This window comes from Eschrichtius robustus, chromosome 11, assembly GCF_028021215.1.
Source record: "Eschrichtius robustus isolate mEscRob2 chromosome 11, mEscRob2.pri, whole genome shotgun sequence".
In the NCBI taxonomy this organism is placed as follows: Eukaryota; Metazoa; Chordata; class Mammalia; order Artiodactyla; family Eschrichtiidae; genus Eschrichtius; species Eschrichtius robustus.
The window spans coordinates 89,559,077-89,577,082 of record NC_090834.1 but is presented as its reverse complement, the minus strand read 5'-3'; the positions used below and the strand labels follow the sequence as shown (position 1 = coordinate 89,577,082).

The window sequence follows — 18,006 nt, the reverse complement described above, 5'->3', positions numbered from 1 at the left end:
CTCAAAAGAAAAACCAGAGCCTTCAAAATGACCTCCAAGTTCTGTGTGATCTGGCCTGCCAGGGCCTCTCTAACATTATTTCCTACTACTGCTGAGTCTACTCTGGCCAACAGACTGCCCTGCTGTTCCTTGGACATGTCAGGAACACACGTGAGGAACCTCAGGAACTTTGCACCTGCTGGTCCCTCCAGTAGGGTACCATTCCCCCAGCCATCTGCATGGCTCCTTTCCTTCCACCCTTCTTAACCCTGCCTAAACTTGCAATCAACCCTACATACTCCATCCAGCACAGTTTACTCCTCTTCCTTGCTCTACATTTCTTGACTACACATCTGATATGCTATGTTTGTTTGTTAATATTTTGTTTCTTGTCTGTTTCCATCCAATAGAACATAAACTTCACGAGAGCAGAATTTTTTTTTGTCTCTTTCATTCTCTGCCATAACTCAGTACCTAGGACAGTGCCTGGCACATAGTAGTAGATGCTCAGTAAATGCATACTGAGTAACTATATGAAGAAACTGCATATGTTGTGTTGCTAAGTGTGTTGCTAAGTGCATTCCCTCTAAGCCTGGTTTAGAATGACTTGTTGAAGCATGAAGCACACAGTTACAGGCTAGTTTCTGTGGTTTTTATTAGTGTTTTCTGGGACCCATCAAACCAAAAAACCGTATTTTGAAAAATATAATTCTTTCATAAAACAGAAATACTCAGTTTGAATTTAACACAGTTTCAAGGGCAAGATTTCTGATTTTTAAAAAAATAGCAGCAGTAGGGTTGCTTCCCACAAATTGTCAACCCAGAAGCCAGATGGGAAGAAAAGCAAGAATTAGGCATATAGTTACAGAAAGATTAATCCCAATTAAGCTAAACTTGTGAAGGCTTATACATTTTAGTGGTTCGTGAGGCCCAGTCTCAACACGTTTTTATTAAATGTTCTCTCTATCTCTTATTCCAGAAATGGAATACTGAGAAGCAATGCTGAGCTTAATTCAGCTCTGATAATTGTGATTGCTGTGTTCTTTCTTTCACACAGGAAGTATCCATCCAATGGGCTCCTATGGAGTACCTATTACACCCCACATAGTTAGGTAAGCGCCTCACAAATATGGTTCCATGCTATGAACACAGTAGGCACTCGATAAACTTTTTTTAACTATAGAAGAATAATATAATTGCCTTTCCCTCTTACTATTTTAACTTTTCCTACACTTTATACATTGGAAAAACAACACACTTGCAAAACTAAAATCTAACATGCATGACTAACCTTATCAAAAGATCCCTCAATGTTTTTCAAAACAAACAAAAAAATACAAACCAACCCCAAAATACTAAAACTTAGAACTGCTTTACACTTAAATAGCAATTTACATCATATAAACACATTCATAATCTTCATTGGTTTAAACAGGTTCAAGGTTCATGACTGGCTTCTTATACCAGATAAGTCTCACAGTTCCTAATAAGGTGACAGAATTCTCACACAACATATGTTGACTTGCAGAACCAAATAACCTGTTTTGATTTTATTTCAGCACAGGTAGGAAGGCAAAGTAAAGAGTCTCACAGTAAAATGTTCACCTGATAGATAATATGTCCTTGAAGTTTTGGCTGTTGTGCTCTTCGTCCAGTGAAGAAAACAATTTACATCACGATTATGGACATGGCTTCCCAATCCGAGGAGTCTTCCAGAAGACAGTCATTCATTAACTCAACATATTGTTATTGAGGACCTGTCTCATGTTAGATACTGGGAAAACAATATTGCTAAGATATCATCCCTGCCCTCAAAGAGCTCACGGTCTAGCAAGGTAAGAGTTTGAAGAAGGACAAGCACATTCAAAGGAAAACTCATTGCCCGGGTCTGCCCTGCTCAGAAAGCAAGTTCAAGAAGCTGTAAGTATGTCCCTGGGCGTCAGGGCTTTGCTCGTTTCATCAAGTCAAATATCTAGAAGCCTCAGATGATCTGAGTCTGGTGAAGTCTTAACAATACCTTTCCTGCCTCAGGTTCCCAGGAAAAAAACAAATAAGAGCCCAAGCCTTTAGTTTAAGGTGAGTTTAAGGAGACCATGCGTAGTGACCATAAGAGCATCGGCTCAGACGAGCTTCTCAAGTGAGAAGCTGTGAGTTGCCAAAAGAAGGGGGCTTCACCTGGTGCTGACTTGTCTCTGGGATTTTGCTTTCCCTTGCAGCACCGGGGGGAAGGATTCTGTTCACACCCCAAATTGGTATGGCTCGATTACCTTGAGTTCTCCAAGTCATGAACAGCACACAGAAAATGCATCAAACTCAAGCCAAGACAATAGAGAGATATGCTGAGAACTTAATACGCCCACCTATTTATGCAGGAACCGGGTGCCAAGAAACCGTCACTTTCAACAAATAACACAATCTGTTAATTATCTGCAGAGCGTTCCAGTCAGTACGCCCCAGACTCAGTACCTAGCAGGGACTGCTCTTCAATGGAGAGGGTGAGGAAAGAGCCAAGACCAATTTGGAGGAATGTGAGAAACTTACACGTTTGCAGAAGAGCAAGGTCGGAGAAGGATCCAGGCTGCCTAGATGATGAACAGGCCAAGCCAGAGAAGAAACAGCAGAGAGCAAATTAGCAGACACCCCTAATAACGTCACACAATTCAGACACACACAGTCACACAAACATTCATGTGTTTATACTAATTCAAATATCTGGAGGTTTAATTCATTCTGTGGGACGTATAGTCAACTGCTGGGAAAGCCTCATAGTTCTTTAGCCTTCCTTGGAGAGCAAGGTGTGTCTTTCATGCAGGAATGTCTCAGATCTGTGCTGCTCACCTTCATTTCTCTCAGTTCCCTCAGTAACTGTGACTTGACAACACTGAGTAGCACCCAAGTCAGGCAGAGAGAAAAACAACTCGGTTGTACCTTCAGAAGGTCGTTCATCTCACTAAGCTGTGCTCCAAGGTCACTGGCCATAATGGCTCTCATTATAATTAGGACAAATTCTTAATTCTTCATACTTCCAACCTTCCGAATCCATTACAGACACTCTGCAACCTTTGACTATGACTCGCTTGCCTGAGTTGAGGAAGGCACTGCAGGAGGTGTTCCATCAGTGGATGAGACAAGCCCCCTCTTATTGGTACATGTCTTCATTCCCACATTATGCTCAAGATAGAGAGGCAGGATGGAGGAGAAAGCCAAGGACATGGGGAGCCGAAAAGAAAAGCTGCAAAAGGGATCTGGATGTTCAAACTCATTTTCAAAGTGTCTACAGGCTCAAGTTCCTCCCAGATTTCAGGGTCTGGCGATAAGTCTCCAGGGACCCAGAACAACGCCATCATTGGAGAAGTCTCCAACTCCTTCCTGACCATAGATCCTGAACTGAGTTTTCTGTTTTTCTCTTCCATCCTTCCTTTCTTTTCTTTGTCCTTTTTTTTTTTTTTTTTTTTTTTAACATTCTTCTGGATGCAAATCTAGGCAAGACATCATTCACTTTGGAATGAGTTAAGATGAGACAGGAAAGAGATTATCCAAAAGAGGAAAGATTATAAGAACTAACATCTGCAAAGATTTTCCCCTGGAACTAACTTCCTCTCTCTCACACACACACTCTTTTTCTCTCCTCTCAGTGTTTCCTTCTGCAATATAATTTTTACTCTGTTTTGTAATTCTAGTGCAAATGTGTTCTATTGTTAGCCCTTGTTTAATTTATCTGAGTCTAGCTCTCATCTCAGGTTCTGAAAAGAAATCCCTCTAGCTATTTCAACCCATTGTCCAAACATTTTAAAAATGAAAAATAGGTTGACTTTAAAGTCTTGCTTTTGCTTCACTCTAGGGATTTTTTGTTGTTGTTGCTCTGAGAATAAATCACCATCTTCATCTTGACTAGCTAAATCAGTGGTTCTCCCTCCCCCCCTGGCCCCGGGGACATTTGGTAATGTCTAGAGACATTTTCGGTTGTCATAACTTCAAGGACCAGAGTGCTATTGGCACCTAGTGTGTAGAGATCATAGATACTGCTAAACATCCCAAAACACACAGGACAGCCAAATAATACACAACAAAGAATAATTCAGCCAAAAATATAAATTGTGCCAATTGGGAAACCACAGGACAATGGGAGTATAAGAGCAAACTCATAACTACCTCCCTTTTCCCACTTATTTTTAAGCAACTGGGATAAAAATAACCAAAGCCGGACCTTCTCTTAAGTAACTAAAAGTGAGCAGAGGTGGCAATTGAAGTTTTTCACCAATCATCCAAGGGGGAGGAGGGAAGATAGACTTGGCACCAGGTAAATCATTCCTGAATGAGTATAAAGCCCCCTCCACCATTATTCTTCTCTGATTTAAGCATAGAAGTCATGTGATTATGCAGTGATTTCAGTCCACTGTGGATTGTGGAAGTCTTCATTCTTCACTCACTGACTCCTGAAGGTCAGGGTAGAATTCTCAGCATCCTTCTGGTTCATCCCACCAATCGGAGACCCTGGAGTTCATCCTAGCGACCACGCCCACCTCTCTTGACGAGGCCACGAAGATGCTATGTGCGGAGGACACGTCACCTTTTCCTAAATCATTTTGCATATAAAAACTTTTAATGCCGTCTGATTTTTTTTTTTTTTTCTTTCTCCTTAGCAAGAAGCACATGGCTACAGACTCTGTTCTTGCAGTGGAAAAGAACTTCACAACAGAGGCAAAAACAAATCACAACCACATACAGTGTCATATTTCACAGAAAACTGTGTACGTTTGTTCCCCATATAGGACATACTTCAAAGTAACAAAATAATTCTATCAACTGTCACGTTCCTTCTTCCTGTTAGAAGTAGATGTATTTTTTTCCCCGTCATGGTACATAAATATCAGAGAAAAGTAGTCTTTGAAATATTTACGTCCAGGGACTTCTTGGTTGGTTATCATTTGGGATGTGTTTAGGTTTGTGTTCAATGTGTCAGCAGCTTCAGTTTTCATTTTCCCTCCATCCGCGTGCATTCTTCCCAAATTTATATACCAGTCTTCGTCCATCCACACGTTCCAGAATTTCTCTTTTGTAGTAATATCTGTAACAAAACACATTGCATAAGGTGGCTGGTCTGATTAAGACAGCCGGGGGAATAACTGGTCACACGGCCTTATCATGTTTGGAGACGGGAAACTCCTCACCTCATGGCTCGGCTGAGTTTTTCGTAGGTCATGCTGCTGTTGTTTTTCTTTTTCCCCCATAGCTGGGCCACAGCCTCTGATTTCAAGAACCTGAAGATGCCCTCAGACCGGTCTTCCCACTTGATTAACCCTGGATTCTTGTCTGGGTTCAGGAGGATGTCGCGGATGAATTCCCATAAGTGAGTCCCTCGCGGATCTGAGGCAAAGTAGAAAAAGGAGTTTATTCATGGCTGAAGTCACCGCAAAGAAAGGGCTAGAGGAAGCCTAGAGTTGAAACATCTTACATCAAGTCAGAGATACTCGATTCCATGCTACCCACCTGTGACGCCAAATCACAGAATCCCCACTGGGTAGTTAAGAATGAACTGGCACAGTTTTTTAATTTTACAAATCAGAAAGCTGAAGCATGGAGAATTTCACTGACTTGACCAAGGTCGCACAGCTAACTAGTGGCAAAGCCAAGACAAAAGAATACGTCTTACATAGAGAACAGATCTGTGTTTGCCAAGGGGGCACGGGTTGGGAGAGGGGGCGGAGTGGGAGGTCGGGGTTAGCAGATGTAAGCTATTATGTGGAATGGATAAACAACAAGGTCCTACTGTATAGCACAGGGAACTATATTCAATATCCTGTGATAAACAATAATAAAAAATATTTTAAAAAAGAACGTATATATATGTATAACTGAATCACTTTGCCTTACAGCAGAAATTAACACAACATTGTAAATCAACTGTACTTCAATAAAAAGAAATAAATCTTAAAAATAGGTTTTAGATCTCCTAGGCTAGGAGAAGTATCTTCTAAATATGGTTGACAGATTGCTGGGCATTCATTTCAACTTGTTACTTCCCAGGAGAGCAACGGCTCAACCACTTTTATTCAGAATCTCTTTTATTTAGAACCTCAACCAATTAGACGGCTGCCACCCCGCAACTGTGTGTCAGCCAAATGCGCATTGGTAGGGTTTTAGAATTCGAACTCCTAGAATATATTGGGGCAGGGTCTCACAGGGGTTGCGGGGGCCAATTTGAAAATGAAACAGCTACTGTAATGAAATTAGCAACCAAATTCAATTCTACCCCCACTGGATTTGTGACACACAACTCCCTCCCACACCCAATTTGAAGGGCTGTGTTCATTCAGTTCTGTGGGATGACCTGGAATAGCAGATAGCAGATAGCAGTCCAACTCCTTACAATTTCCAGATTATACCACCTTGATTTCTTTCCGTGTCCTCCCCACCCCCCCACCTCCACGTCTCTGATATTTCATACACTTTCATAAGGTTTTATTATCGGGGGAAATACAACTCCCAAAAGCACTGTTGAATCTTAAGAATAAACAGTTTTTCTTGGAACAATAGCTCCACAAAAGTAAGAAGCCAACATTCGGCAAAAGAAAAAAAGAATACACCCTCAGCTGTTTCTTCCCATCTTTCTCCTCTTCCCACCCTTTTTTCTGGAGAAAGGGAAATTGCTCACCCCATGCCTGCAAGAAGTTCTCGTTCACTGATGTCTCAGTTTTAGCACAAAGAGAACAGAATGAGGAGGAAATATCCATGGGGGCTCCACTTTGAGAAACGACTGCAGAGGGGGTTACTTAGCCAGCAAGTGATGCCTCTCTTTTCACACCCTACCCAGTCTGAGGTGAAGAAACGCAGGCAGCAGGCAGAGGCAATATTTGTCTAAAAACTGGTGGCCTCCAGTTACTCTCCACTCAAGGGGAAGGGCCAGGAGGCATCTGAACGCCAGCCAACTTACTGTGCTTTTTGGTGTGGGACTTTGTTGGTTGGTCTTGCTGCTTTTTCATATCAGGTGACTCTGCTAAAGAGAAAAATGAGAACTGCTTCATTTCCCTATTTCCTACAATTATCATCTTCATCCATTCATCCACTCATTTCACCAGTATTTATTGAGCACCTACTACATGCCTGGCACTGTTCAGGTAGGTGGTCGTGTCCAAAACAAAACAGAGATGATAAGTGCTCTGGAGAAAAAATTTCAGGGTAAGAAATAGGGGTAGAAGTATGGAGATGAGAATAATTTTGCCATTAAATATAAGGTGGTCACAGAAGACGTCTCTGATAAGGGGACCAGAAAGGTGTGAGGGAGACAGAGAGCTTGTGGAAGAGCTTTCCATGCCTGAGAATAGTAAGTGCAAAGGCCCTGAGGTCAGTGTGCATAGAATAGAAGGAAGCCAGTGTGGCTGTGAACAAGGGGCAGAGGGGAGCAGGTGAGGCTCAGATCACTAAGGCCTTGTAGGACTTTTTGAGGATTTTAGCTCTTATTCTGTGAGAGGTGGGAAGCCATTGAAGGATTTATTTTTTATTTATTTAAAAAAATTTATTTATTTTTGGCTGCGTTGGGTCTTCTTTGCTGCCCGCGGGCTTTTTCTAGTTGAGGCGAGCAGGGGCTACTCTTCGTTGCGGTGCACGGGCTTCTCATTACAGTGGCTTCTCGTTGCGGAGCACGGACTCTAGACGCGTGGGCTTCAGTAGTTGTGGCACGCAGGCTCAGTAGTTGTGGCTCGCGGCCTCTAGAGCGCAGGCTCAGTAGTTGTGGTGCCGGGCTTAGTTGCTCTGCGGCATGTGGAATCTTCCCGGACCAGGGATCGAACCCGTGTCCCCTGCATTGGCAGGCGGATTCTTAACCACTGCACCACCAGGGAAGTCCCCACTGAAGGATTTAGGTCATTGAAAAGTTTTAGGTTTATATATATATATATATATATAAAATACAAAAATGTAAACATTTATAACAAAGAAAGATGACTTTTAAGCCAGAGGAGTGCCTTTTTTGGCATGCAAAGTTACCTTTTAATCAGCCTGACAAAGGGGCCATTGACTGGCCTGAGCTCAGTACAGAGGGCCACAGTGGACTATGGAAACACAGATTAGTTTAACAAATGACTCATTATGGTAACCCTTGAGATTATCAACAAAGAGGAGATGACAGAGGCAAATCTGTGAAATAAAACTTGTTAAAGAGAAAACTAAATGATCTAGCAGTGTGTGTGTGTGGGTGTGTGTGGGTGTCAGTGGGCACTTCAAGTGTCAGGAAGACTAAAGCAGATCTTACCAAAAAAAATTCCCACAATCAAAAATCTGCCAACTTGAATCCAGGACAGCCCCTAAATGGTAGCCAATCCTGATAAGAAATTGGACCAGTATATTGCATCCCTTCTGTGTACATTACATCAGGGCTCCCTAACTTAAGGTTTGCTGACCCGTGTGTGGACTTCAAGGGCATTTCAGACTGACTGAAACCGCAGGCAAAGGAAGAGGGTCCACAGCTTTCAAGATTGTCAACAGTGATCCAATATTCAATAAAGTTTGAATACCATTAGCTCCTAAGGAAAATGGTTAAGAAGACTAGCTCCTGTTTCTTGACCACTTACTATGTACCAGGCACTGTGGTCAGCACTTTACATGAATCACCTGATTTGATTCACACAATCATCCTATGAAGAAGGTACTAGCAGGATCCAGAGGTTTTACTCATAACCACTATTCTATGCCATTTCCAAAGATGGTGCCACTTAACAGATTTCATAAACATCTTCCCTGCCGAGAATCAGCTTCAGTTCTGCAACCCACTAGTTAGTGGGGAAAAGTCATTCCAATTTGATGATTCTCTATTTCCCCGCGTGCATGGATGCATTCACCTGTCTGATCCCCCAGATGGTCACAACTCAGAGCTCCCAGCAGTTTGAAAGTCGTGGTGGGATAGATGAGAGCGTTCTAATAAGATCTGGTTAGAAGAGAAACCTCTTTTTCTGGTTAAACGCGCCACCACCCTCCCCCGCCCCGCCGCCCCTCCCCCTCAACATTGTCAGCAGGAGGGTTTGCACCTGACTTGGATTTCTCTGAAACCTGAATGAACAAATTCGCAGGAAATGCAAGGAGACTCCACTCTCCCTCCCTGTAGGTTTCAGGGTGAGGTTGCGACATCCCATCAGGATGTGACAATATTGCGACAGGTTGGCACCCACCCCGGTTTCCAAGTGATACATCACTCTGACGGGGCCACGTTGTTCTGCAGACAAAGAGTGGCATTTACCCAGCAGGCCACAAGCAAAGCTCATTTTCAAATGGCATCCAGGAGGGATGCAGGGCCATTATTTCAGAGCCAGCATTGAACTCAGAAAAACCCGAGTATAGGTGTCTCTCAGCTTTTTGGCCTGAATCATTGTTTAGGGGTTGCAAACTCATGTAATGCAAGAATCAGATACTTTGGGGGGTTAAGGTACCTTTATGAATAAAATGGAAACCTTGGCCCCTCTCCCCAGAAAAAGGCACATATGTGTACACTCGTGAAATTCTGCAACAATTTCAGGAGTATGTGGGTCACTTAGGAGTCCATGGACTCCAGATTAAGAACCCCCAGACCAGCTACACCACGAGGAAATGTTCTCTTCGAGATGTCAGCCATTTACCCAAGCTAGACTTCCATCCAGCTTAAGAAAGACCTCCCGCGAAAAAAATTCCCCAAATAAAAATGTGTGCATCATGGTATGCAAGAATATGCAGCCAAAGGCAAAAGAAACTTGAATTTCTTCCAGCCTCTTCTTCCAGCCCCCAGGGCGTGGGGGACAGGCTGTGGAATCACCCACCTGCCTCAGCACTAAAATCTTTTGATCTGAAACCTTACCTTAATATGATGGCCTTGCCCCCTGTATCTTCCCCTGGCCCCAAAATAAAAGTCAAAACCTTTGAAGTTAGCCTCGTGGTTAAGTGATTCATCCTTATAAAATAATGGCTTGCTTTGGGGAAACTGTCCAGCTTGGCCTTCTCCTGCTCCACTCCCAGGCACCTGAGGTCAAGGTCCAGTCCAGACGGGGCAGCACCAAGGCACAAGTTTATGATGAGTTCCAGAGCGTGACTTCATCTAAGCTGCTTCACAAGAAGCAAAGATTAGAAGCATTTGCATATGATTCAGCTGTGAGCCATTTCTTTACGGGATATACAAATTTCAGTGTTACAATAGACCATGCCACCCTCGCTCTAGGCTCAGCGAGTCGGTAAATAAACACATCAGTCCCGAGTTAGCGTGATTGGCTCGAGGACTATCGGGCAGATCAGGAACACTGACGGCGGCCATTTTATGAAATGAGCAGATGACAGAGCAATCAAAACAGAGCCCGCTTCCCCACCTGTGTTTATCAGCGAGGGCATCAGTTTACATGTGGCCTCGCCTCAGCGCGGCTTGTGACTTGCACTAAAACACATAAAGATACTTAACTGCGCTCCATTTCATGGGAGCTGGAAATCTAAAGACTCAGACAAATGACAAGGGTCTTTGCCAAATGACAAGGGTCTTTGCGGGGGCGGGGGCGGGGGCGGGGGCGGGGGGGGGGGGTTGGTTCTGGTCCCGTCCAGTAGAGACTAAACTATGCTGAAAGGAATTGATCCTTACAAGGCTGTAATTAACTATCCTACCTGGAAGGCTGTTACCCCAAAGAATTTACCAACCCAGACACTGAAATGATTCTTAAAGTGATCATTCTGATCGGGGTCCTGGATGGCTTATCTCATTTTCCAGCCTGTGTTACAATTTCGGGATAGGAATCTGGAGTAAGGTGATCAAGAATCAAGGGAGGTGCAGGAGAGCAGATTTGTAAAGCCCATTTGAAGAAGGACTATTCAAAAGCAGAATAGTCGCACTCAGGAGACAGTGACTTCCCTGTTACTACAAATATGAAAGCCGACGTTGGTCCCTGTTGATTGGGAGATTCCAGCAGGTTAAGTCAGGATGCAGGAGACAGCAGGGTGGCCTGGCTGTGAGGGCAGCGGAGTTGTTGATTATGGCTTTTCGTTTCCCAGGTGCCTAGAGACCTAACCATCCCTGAGGCTCAGGAAGTGGTTGGTTCAACTTTATTCTTCCTTGGAATCTTCTGCCCTAAGCCAAAGACCCAGGACATGGGAGATGACACCTTAGGAGGTGTGTCAGGAAGTCAGAGGGTGACCAGGGTGGTTTCTTCAGCTCTGAAAACCTTGGTCTTGACTGGGTGACAACGATTGCCACAGAAATTTTACCCTGGCTGGCTCAGTTCCCCCAGCATGGCAAATCCACTGCAGAACCTTTCCAGTGTTTGATGTAGTTCCCTAATTTCAGCAAATACTTAGTGACACATAATGCGATGGGCCTCTGTGTGGAGGGGGAGGTGGAGAAATGAATTGGCCTCCATTCTTAACCTCAATTCCAGAAGCATTTACCCTGGCTCCCAGCCCTGTCTCATTCAAAGGGCTTGACCCGAACTAAACCTCAAACCAAAAGCTTTCATTTTTTCAGTTCTCAAAAGCACACTCAACAAAATCAAAAAAAAAAAAAAAAAAAAAGGAAGGAGGAGGGGTTGTTTTTTGATTCTTCCTTTCACAGACACTCTTTTAAATCCCAGTTCTGAAGTTGCCCCAAATCCAATTCCAGGAAAAGACAGATTCACTTGTGACGGGTCTAAGCTTCATTTCACAGAGCCAAACAGATTCACAAATTCGCACCGAGATCAAGGGACAACACGAAACCCTCTCTTCACCTCCCCCATGCACTCATTCCTACCAATGGACCTATTTGTAAGTGGACAAGGGGAAGTAATCTGAAATACAATCTGAAAGCTCCTCTCCCAGACTCCCAACAGACCAACCCTCCCACTCAGTGTAACCTTGATTGAGAGTCATGGGTAGCCCCCAGATGCATCCAATCCTAACCAAACACAACTCATATGAACATAATTCATAATGTGCAGGTGGTCTGACTAATTAGAGAGTCCTGATGAGCCAACAAGGTCAGACTTTAAAACTGACCTGTGATTCCCAGGGTTCCAGAAGTTTTCAGCTACTGCCCCTCCACCCAGAGACCATCATCCCAGGTTCACTGACCTCTGAATTCCACCGTTAGACATTCTTTCTCTAAAGCCAAAGACAGCTTGTTGAAAATTAGAGCCTTCTCCCCCATAAGTATACCCACATATGAATAATTTTATTGGATAATTTCACAAAAGCAAGTTTTTACTGAAAAGAGAGTTTCTGTTGTCACAGAGAGTGACTTGGTTTCACAGGAGCAAAACACATTTCCTAGAGGCATCCTTGCTGGTCATTTTCAATGTACAAATATGGGCCCAAAAGCAGATTCTTTCTAAACCTTTCCTAGCCTTTTAATGGGAAAGACTCCAGCAAAGTCGGAAATGTAGGGCATTGGTAATTCTCATTAATTCACGGCAAGCACTTGCAGGAGGCACACTCAGCCTCGGATGTCAGGACAACTTACCAATGGGAAGGTGACCGCTGGTTGTCATGGAGATCTGGGCCCGGCAGAAAGTTTTGCTGTCCAACAACTCTGTGGCAATGAAAACATAAAGGACATTAAGAGTCCCCTCCTTACAACATAAATTTTTGGCTGTTACAAAACCAGAGTAAGAATGTAAAAGGGTCTTAAGCGCTGGGGAGTTAGTTACCTACTGTGCTACCATAGTTGGTGTCATATAAATAGTTCTCTTCTTTCCAGGTGTTCATGATGGAAGGGTCTACAAAGGACAGAAAATGGGAATGTCAGCAATCACCTTCCCCAGGTGGGGAGTTTGCCTTTTCTTACTCACTGTTCATCAAAGAGGTGTGGGACAAGGGGGTGGTTCTCAGAGAGAAGAGATAAGATTCTGCTTCAGCCACATGTTACCTTATAATAATGTTACCCCAGTTTTCTTCCAGGGCCCTAGGGGAGATGGACTTTGTTACGGCCCCATGCAGGTGTTCTACACCTGTTGCATTTTGAGGGAAGTGAGAGAAGTTGCAACAGTGGGATCCTGTCCTAGACCAATGCTTTCCTGAGGATATTCCCAGTCTGCACTTGGGGGGGTCCAGGAGCCTGGTGTTGTCTTACATTCTACTATATTGTCACCAGAATATTTTTATACTAGTAAAAAAAATGGTAGGGACAAAATAACTTCATGATTAATGAGCATCTTTTCCTAGTAACATCTTCCTGGGAGAATTAATGATGTTTCTTTAAGAAAAAGTCTGCTCAGTCTTATCGCAGAGTCTTTATTGCTAAAATCCAGAGAGAAACTCTCCTCAAGTTGGGTGACAGCCCCCTCCCTCCAGGATTTCTCCAATATGCTTAAGGGGTGACATAAAATTTTCAAAACAAAACTAAGGAGAAGGAGATAAGAGTGTTACCAAATCAAATAAACAGGTTTTAAGAGTAGGGCCTCATTGCTTCATCTAGGAAAAGTTCTCTCTCTCTCTCTCTCTTCAGTGTGCTGGGTAAGCACGTCTCCTGACTCTTCAGATTTCAGACTCCAAGGAAACTCCCCTCCACCTACCCTAAACGAAGCCCGACTCCTACGCACCCCTCACCTCTGGGCTGATCTCCAACAGAAGCTTCTTCTTTCCTGGCTGGCCAAGAGCTGTGAGACCTGGCAGGAGCTGTCACCTCATCCCCACCAGGAACTTCCTGCTCTCCCCTCGTCACAGACAGAGGCTGCCCTCAGCTCCCTCCTGCCCAGCCTCTGAATTTCAGGGCCGGGGTGGTAAGCCACTGGCCGAGTTTCATTTTGTTTTTGTAGCATAAATGGTATAAAAACCTGACTCACTGGCTAAGTCCTCCTGTTTACGACATAGGGATTTAGCTGGTATTTGAACTAATAGCTACGTGTTTGGGCACCCCAAGCCTGATCTCTTAGGGGTTACACCCTCTGTCCTCGTTGGGTCACCTTATACACCTGTTGTTGTCTCTGAAAACAAACAGAACCAATAAGGTTTGGGGGTGTTGGCCCCTGTATGAGCCTCCTTTCCCCTCCTCCCAGGGTGGAGCTGCTCAGCTTTTCTGAACTGGCAACATGAGAATGTCTGGATGGTCAAGGAGGAATTGTCAAGTACTTGGGACCTCTCCAGTACCAACCTGGCTCCTCCGCTGGGCTATCTGTCCAGTCAACAGTGAGGATTAGGGGTCAGGGGGCACCATCCTCTCGGCCAAGTCCTGTGCCTGCCTCTAGGGCAGTCACGCCCATAAAGCATAGACCATCTGGGTAACTCAACCCTGGTCTCTGGGGGGAAGGGCAGGGCTAGGAATAGCTAATTAACATGTTTAGCAGCTACTGTCTTTTCTTTAATAATGGTAGACCAGTCCCATTATAAAAGAGTAAATAATGCATGGGGCCAATTTCTGCCCCTAGTGACTCACAAATCACCCCAGGTCAAATACAGTCCTTGGTGACTGGCACGCAACCTGCAGGGAGGCCTGAGGCAAACTCCGCGGTTGGTCCATGTGGCCCGCATTCTCACTGATGTGGACATGGGGAGTGACCTTGGAGCAGTGGCTGCTCCTATGGACTTGGGGGGACTTGCAGAGCTCTCCCTAGACTAAGAGGTCATAGGCCAAAGGTCACTAGGCAAAGAACTCTGATTGGTACAAGGCTCTAGGGCACAACTTCTCGAGGCAGTTACTGCCCCCTGCAAGTCCCCAGGGGAGACAGAAAGTCCCCAGGAGAGAGATATTGGGACAGAGGAAGGAGGGATGATTAGGCAGATGAAGGAGAACAAAAATGAATGTAGCTACTCTGGGACTGCAGACCCTACTCAGAGCTCAGAATAGTGGCTTTTGTCTAAAAGCGTACTTAAGGCAGGAGTCAGTTCCACAGCTGCCTTTGGACACCCCTACAGAAACTCCAAGGTCCCCAGAAACTGTAGTAACTACAACACAAAGTCCGAATCTTCCTCCTCCTTGTGAAACACACTCCCTCCAAGGGAGGAGGGAGAGAGGAGACACTGACCCTTCCTCTTCTCTCCCCTTGCTTCTCCTAACTTGGCCAAGTGCAATCCCCTGACTCTTTGTGGTGACAAGAAAGCCCACTTAGACTCTGCATTTTCTGGGCTCCTGGATCAGAGCCTGGATGTTCCCTTGACCAACCATGGGAAGCAGAGAAGTGTGGGCAGAATTAGGCTCACCATCAATCTTAGAAATCAGAAATAGTCGGCAGTCATTGGTCCCAAGGACGAGGGATGAGGCTCATGGCTGCCTGGCCCATTGGAGACAGCCAGGGAAGAGACATCCCTGGGTTTCCTGCCAAAGTCCTGGCTCCGTCCTGCTCCCACACTCTCCCTCACACTCCCTCCCAGTTGTCCTCCGCGGGCCTTTGCCTACCAGGTTGGCTCCCTTCATCTGCCACGACTCACCGGTTTGTTCGGTCTTGACAATGACATTGTGTGTGGACTGGAATAGGTCACTGCTGCACTGGCCTGTGAAGGACAGATTGGGAAACTCAGGGCGGGCCCACGTGGAGCCAAAGTGTGATGCTTGACCAAGGACGAAGCTGGCTTCATGGAAGAGCTTCTGACAATCCCGCAGCATGATCACCCTTCTTTGCTTCTGGGAGGGGGCTTCCCTCTCTGGATCTATAATCTCAAGCCTGGGGCCCTTGACCTAGAAAATCAGTAGCTAGGGCACCAACATCAGATGGAATTATTTGGCCTTGTATAGAGAAGGCATCCAGTATGAAGGAAATAGAACTTTAGAAGTTGAAAGACCAGTTTTTCCACTAATAGCTGCAAGGTACTTCACCTTTCTTCATCTTGGTTTCCTCAACTGTATATTTAGGGGATTAAACTAGATAAAGTCATTAGATTTCCTCTAAGGTGCTTTCTCATACTAAAATTTGATACAAAATGCAAAGAGAACACAAGGAAAACCACCTTAATTCTTCTTTGATCTTAAATTTAATCAAACCCCTTTTGATTAGATCTAATCTATGAGCTATGTCTGGATAAGTGCAGTGATTCTTCCCTTATTTATGCCTGGCAACTTCTCTCCAGATGTATCATATATACATGTGAATTCATTTCATATGTTTTTCCTGCCCACCCAGATTATAAGTATCTCAGGAGCAGAGGTCATGCTTTAATGTCTCTGACCTTCAGTTTTCCCAGATGAAAACTGCCCCTGTCAAATGGGTGCAATATTTATTTTCTCATAAGGTCACCAAATGAATCAATTCACTTAGAGTCCTTGTATAAGTAAATACTCAATAAATGTAGGTTAGTAGAATGTCTACAAAAAGGCAAACAACGGAACAAAGGTGAGAAATCTGGCCATTAGGCATTCAGAGGCACCAGCAGCGTGCAAGTCATGGAAGGCCAAAGATGGAAGGTCAAAGGTGGAAGGTCAAGGATGGCCACATCACCTCCCACGCTTCCCTGCCTTAAGCTTCAATCAGGGCAAAGCTTTAAAGGAGCGGATTTAATTGGAGGTGGGGAGGTAAATACTTTTAATTCTTCAAGTGTAAGTCTGCTCTTTCTGAAGATTCCTGGGGGTTATTTTTAGAGCTTTGTTTGGTTTGGTTCTAGTAAAAGAAAAGTGAGCAACCACCTCTGTGAGGTGGATGGGAAGTAGGGAGTGCCCAGGAGCTGAATGAGGTCATCTCAAATGGCCACCACTTCTGCCCGCTCCGAAGCCAGACGTTGGGTTCTCTTCAGTGTTGATGGCAGCTATCTGGATCTGAATCTGGTTCATAGCCCTGGAGCTCATGCTTCCCAAAGCCCCAGCTACATGCCCAAACACAGATTCTGCTTAGACAGACATGCCCATTCTGATGTGGACGGGACAGCTCACTATTCGTACATATCACTGCTTTCCAAAATAGTTCTCAGAGGAGCTAGTTTTTATAACCATTATCAGAAGCACCTTAGGCCAGTGTCAAGGACATTCTGCAAGATAGTTGTCTACCCTACCAGCTCTTACAAGCCAGTGTAGCACGCGTGCATGTGTGAATAAACTATCACCAATGGACAGCCTTTAAACGATGCCTGTCTATGTGCTAGGTGAGGCCTCAGGAAAGACACCTGGGGCTCTAGGGCAGCACCAATCCCAGAAATCACTGCAGAAACATCCCAAACGTGTCCAGACCATTCGTTTTAAGCCTTTTTTCGATTCAGGACCTTTTAAAAATCTGTTGTAATATCGTAAGCTTTCTCCCCTCCCAAAAAACAAACTAGATCTAATTTTGCCTATTTTCTTACCACACTTAAGTCCCATCTTAAGAACCTAGGTGTAGAAATTTTTTCTAAAAAATAGCCATGATGATCTTAACAAGCAAGGGATTGGGAATGAAACAATTGAACCTCATTTGCAAGAGAAAGAAGTGGTTTTCTGAGAGTACCAAGTATCCTGTGAATACCCAGCTAACCTTTGTCTCCTTGGAAATTAACCATGTAAGGGGAGAATTACATTATGCTGGATTTGTATGGGATTAGACACACCTTGTACCCTAGGCTTCAAGCCTGTCCTCTCACCTCCCTTCTACTTCTCTGTCTCAGGAAACAGTAATTTGGAGGTGAGACCATCCTTGGATGGCCCTAAACAGGAACCCTGCCAGCTGTGGAGTCTCTGCTCTTCCCAGCTGGCTCCTAGCAGGGCAGAGAGACAGAGACAGAGACAGAGTTACCATTCCACTTGAGATGCTGCAAGTTGCTGTAGAGGAGCTGTCCCGCTGTCCCCGCCGCCCGGGTGAACTCCTGCAGACTCATGCTGCAGAGGTGCTCGCCGTTGATGTCAAACTCCTGGAAAGGGATGCAGCTGGCGTCCAGCTGGTTGGTGTCCAGGAGGTGCTGGAGCCACTCCCACACCTGGTACTTGGTCCAGTACTGAGGATGGATTTCATGCCACTGGCCTCCAAAAAACCCGCTGGAAACTGCAAAACAGGAGTCGGCCCTGTGAGTGACCCGTGTTTGTTTCCGAGCATGAACCCAGACATGGGGATGCCCTTCTGGCTGCCAGACGTCACAGGGGTCACAACCACCCTCTGCATGCATCCGTGGGGATTGGAGCGTGAGATGGGCTCTGGAGAGGAGGCTCTAGGAAATGCAATT

The 18,006-nt window shown here is 44.9% G+C and overlaps 1 protein-coding gene across 1 annotated transcript in view; it reads right to left on the bottom strand.

The window, feature by feature from the left end:
- Positions 1-4,834: 4,834 nt before the first annotated feature.
- The window catches only part of EHF (ETS homologous factor), a 38,435-nt gene continuing 25,263 nt past the window's right edge, over positions 4,835-18,006 (bottom strand). The window contains exons 3-9 of the mRNA XM_068555137.1: positions 17,583-17,828; positions 15,319-15,381; positions 12,603-12,671; positions 12,416-12,484; positions 6,914-6,976; positions 5,151-5,346; positions 4,835-5,047 (exon numbers count right to left, since the gene is read on the bottom strand). Coding sequence (XP_068411238.1) covers positions 4,948-5,047; positions 5,151-5,346; positions 6,914-6,976; positions 12,416-12,484; positions 12,603-12,671; positions 15,319-15,381; positions 17,583-17,828 — 806 coding nt within the window. The 3' untranslated portion in view covers positions 4,835-4,947. The remainder of the gene's footprint in view (positions 5,048-5,150; positions 5,347-6,913; positions 6,977-12,415; positions 12,485-12,602; positions 12,672-15,318; positions 15,382-17,582; positions 17,829-18,006) is intronic.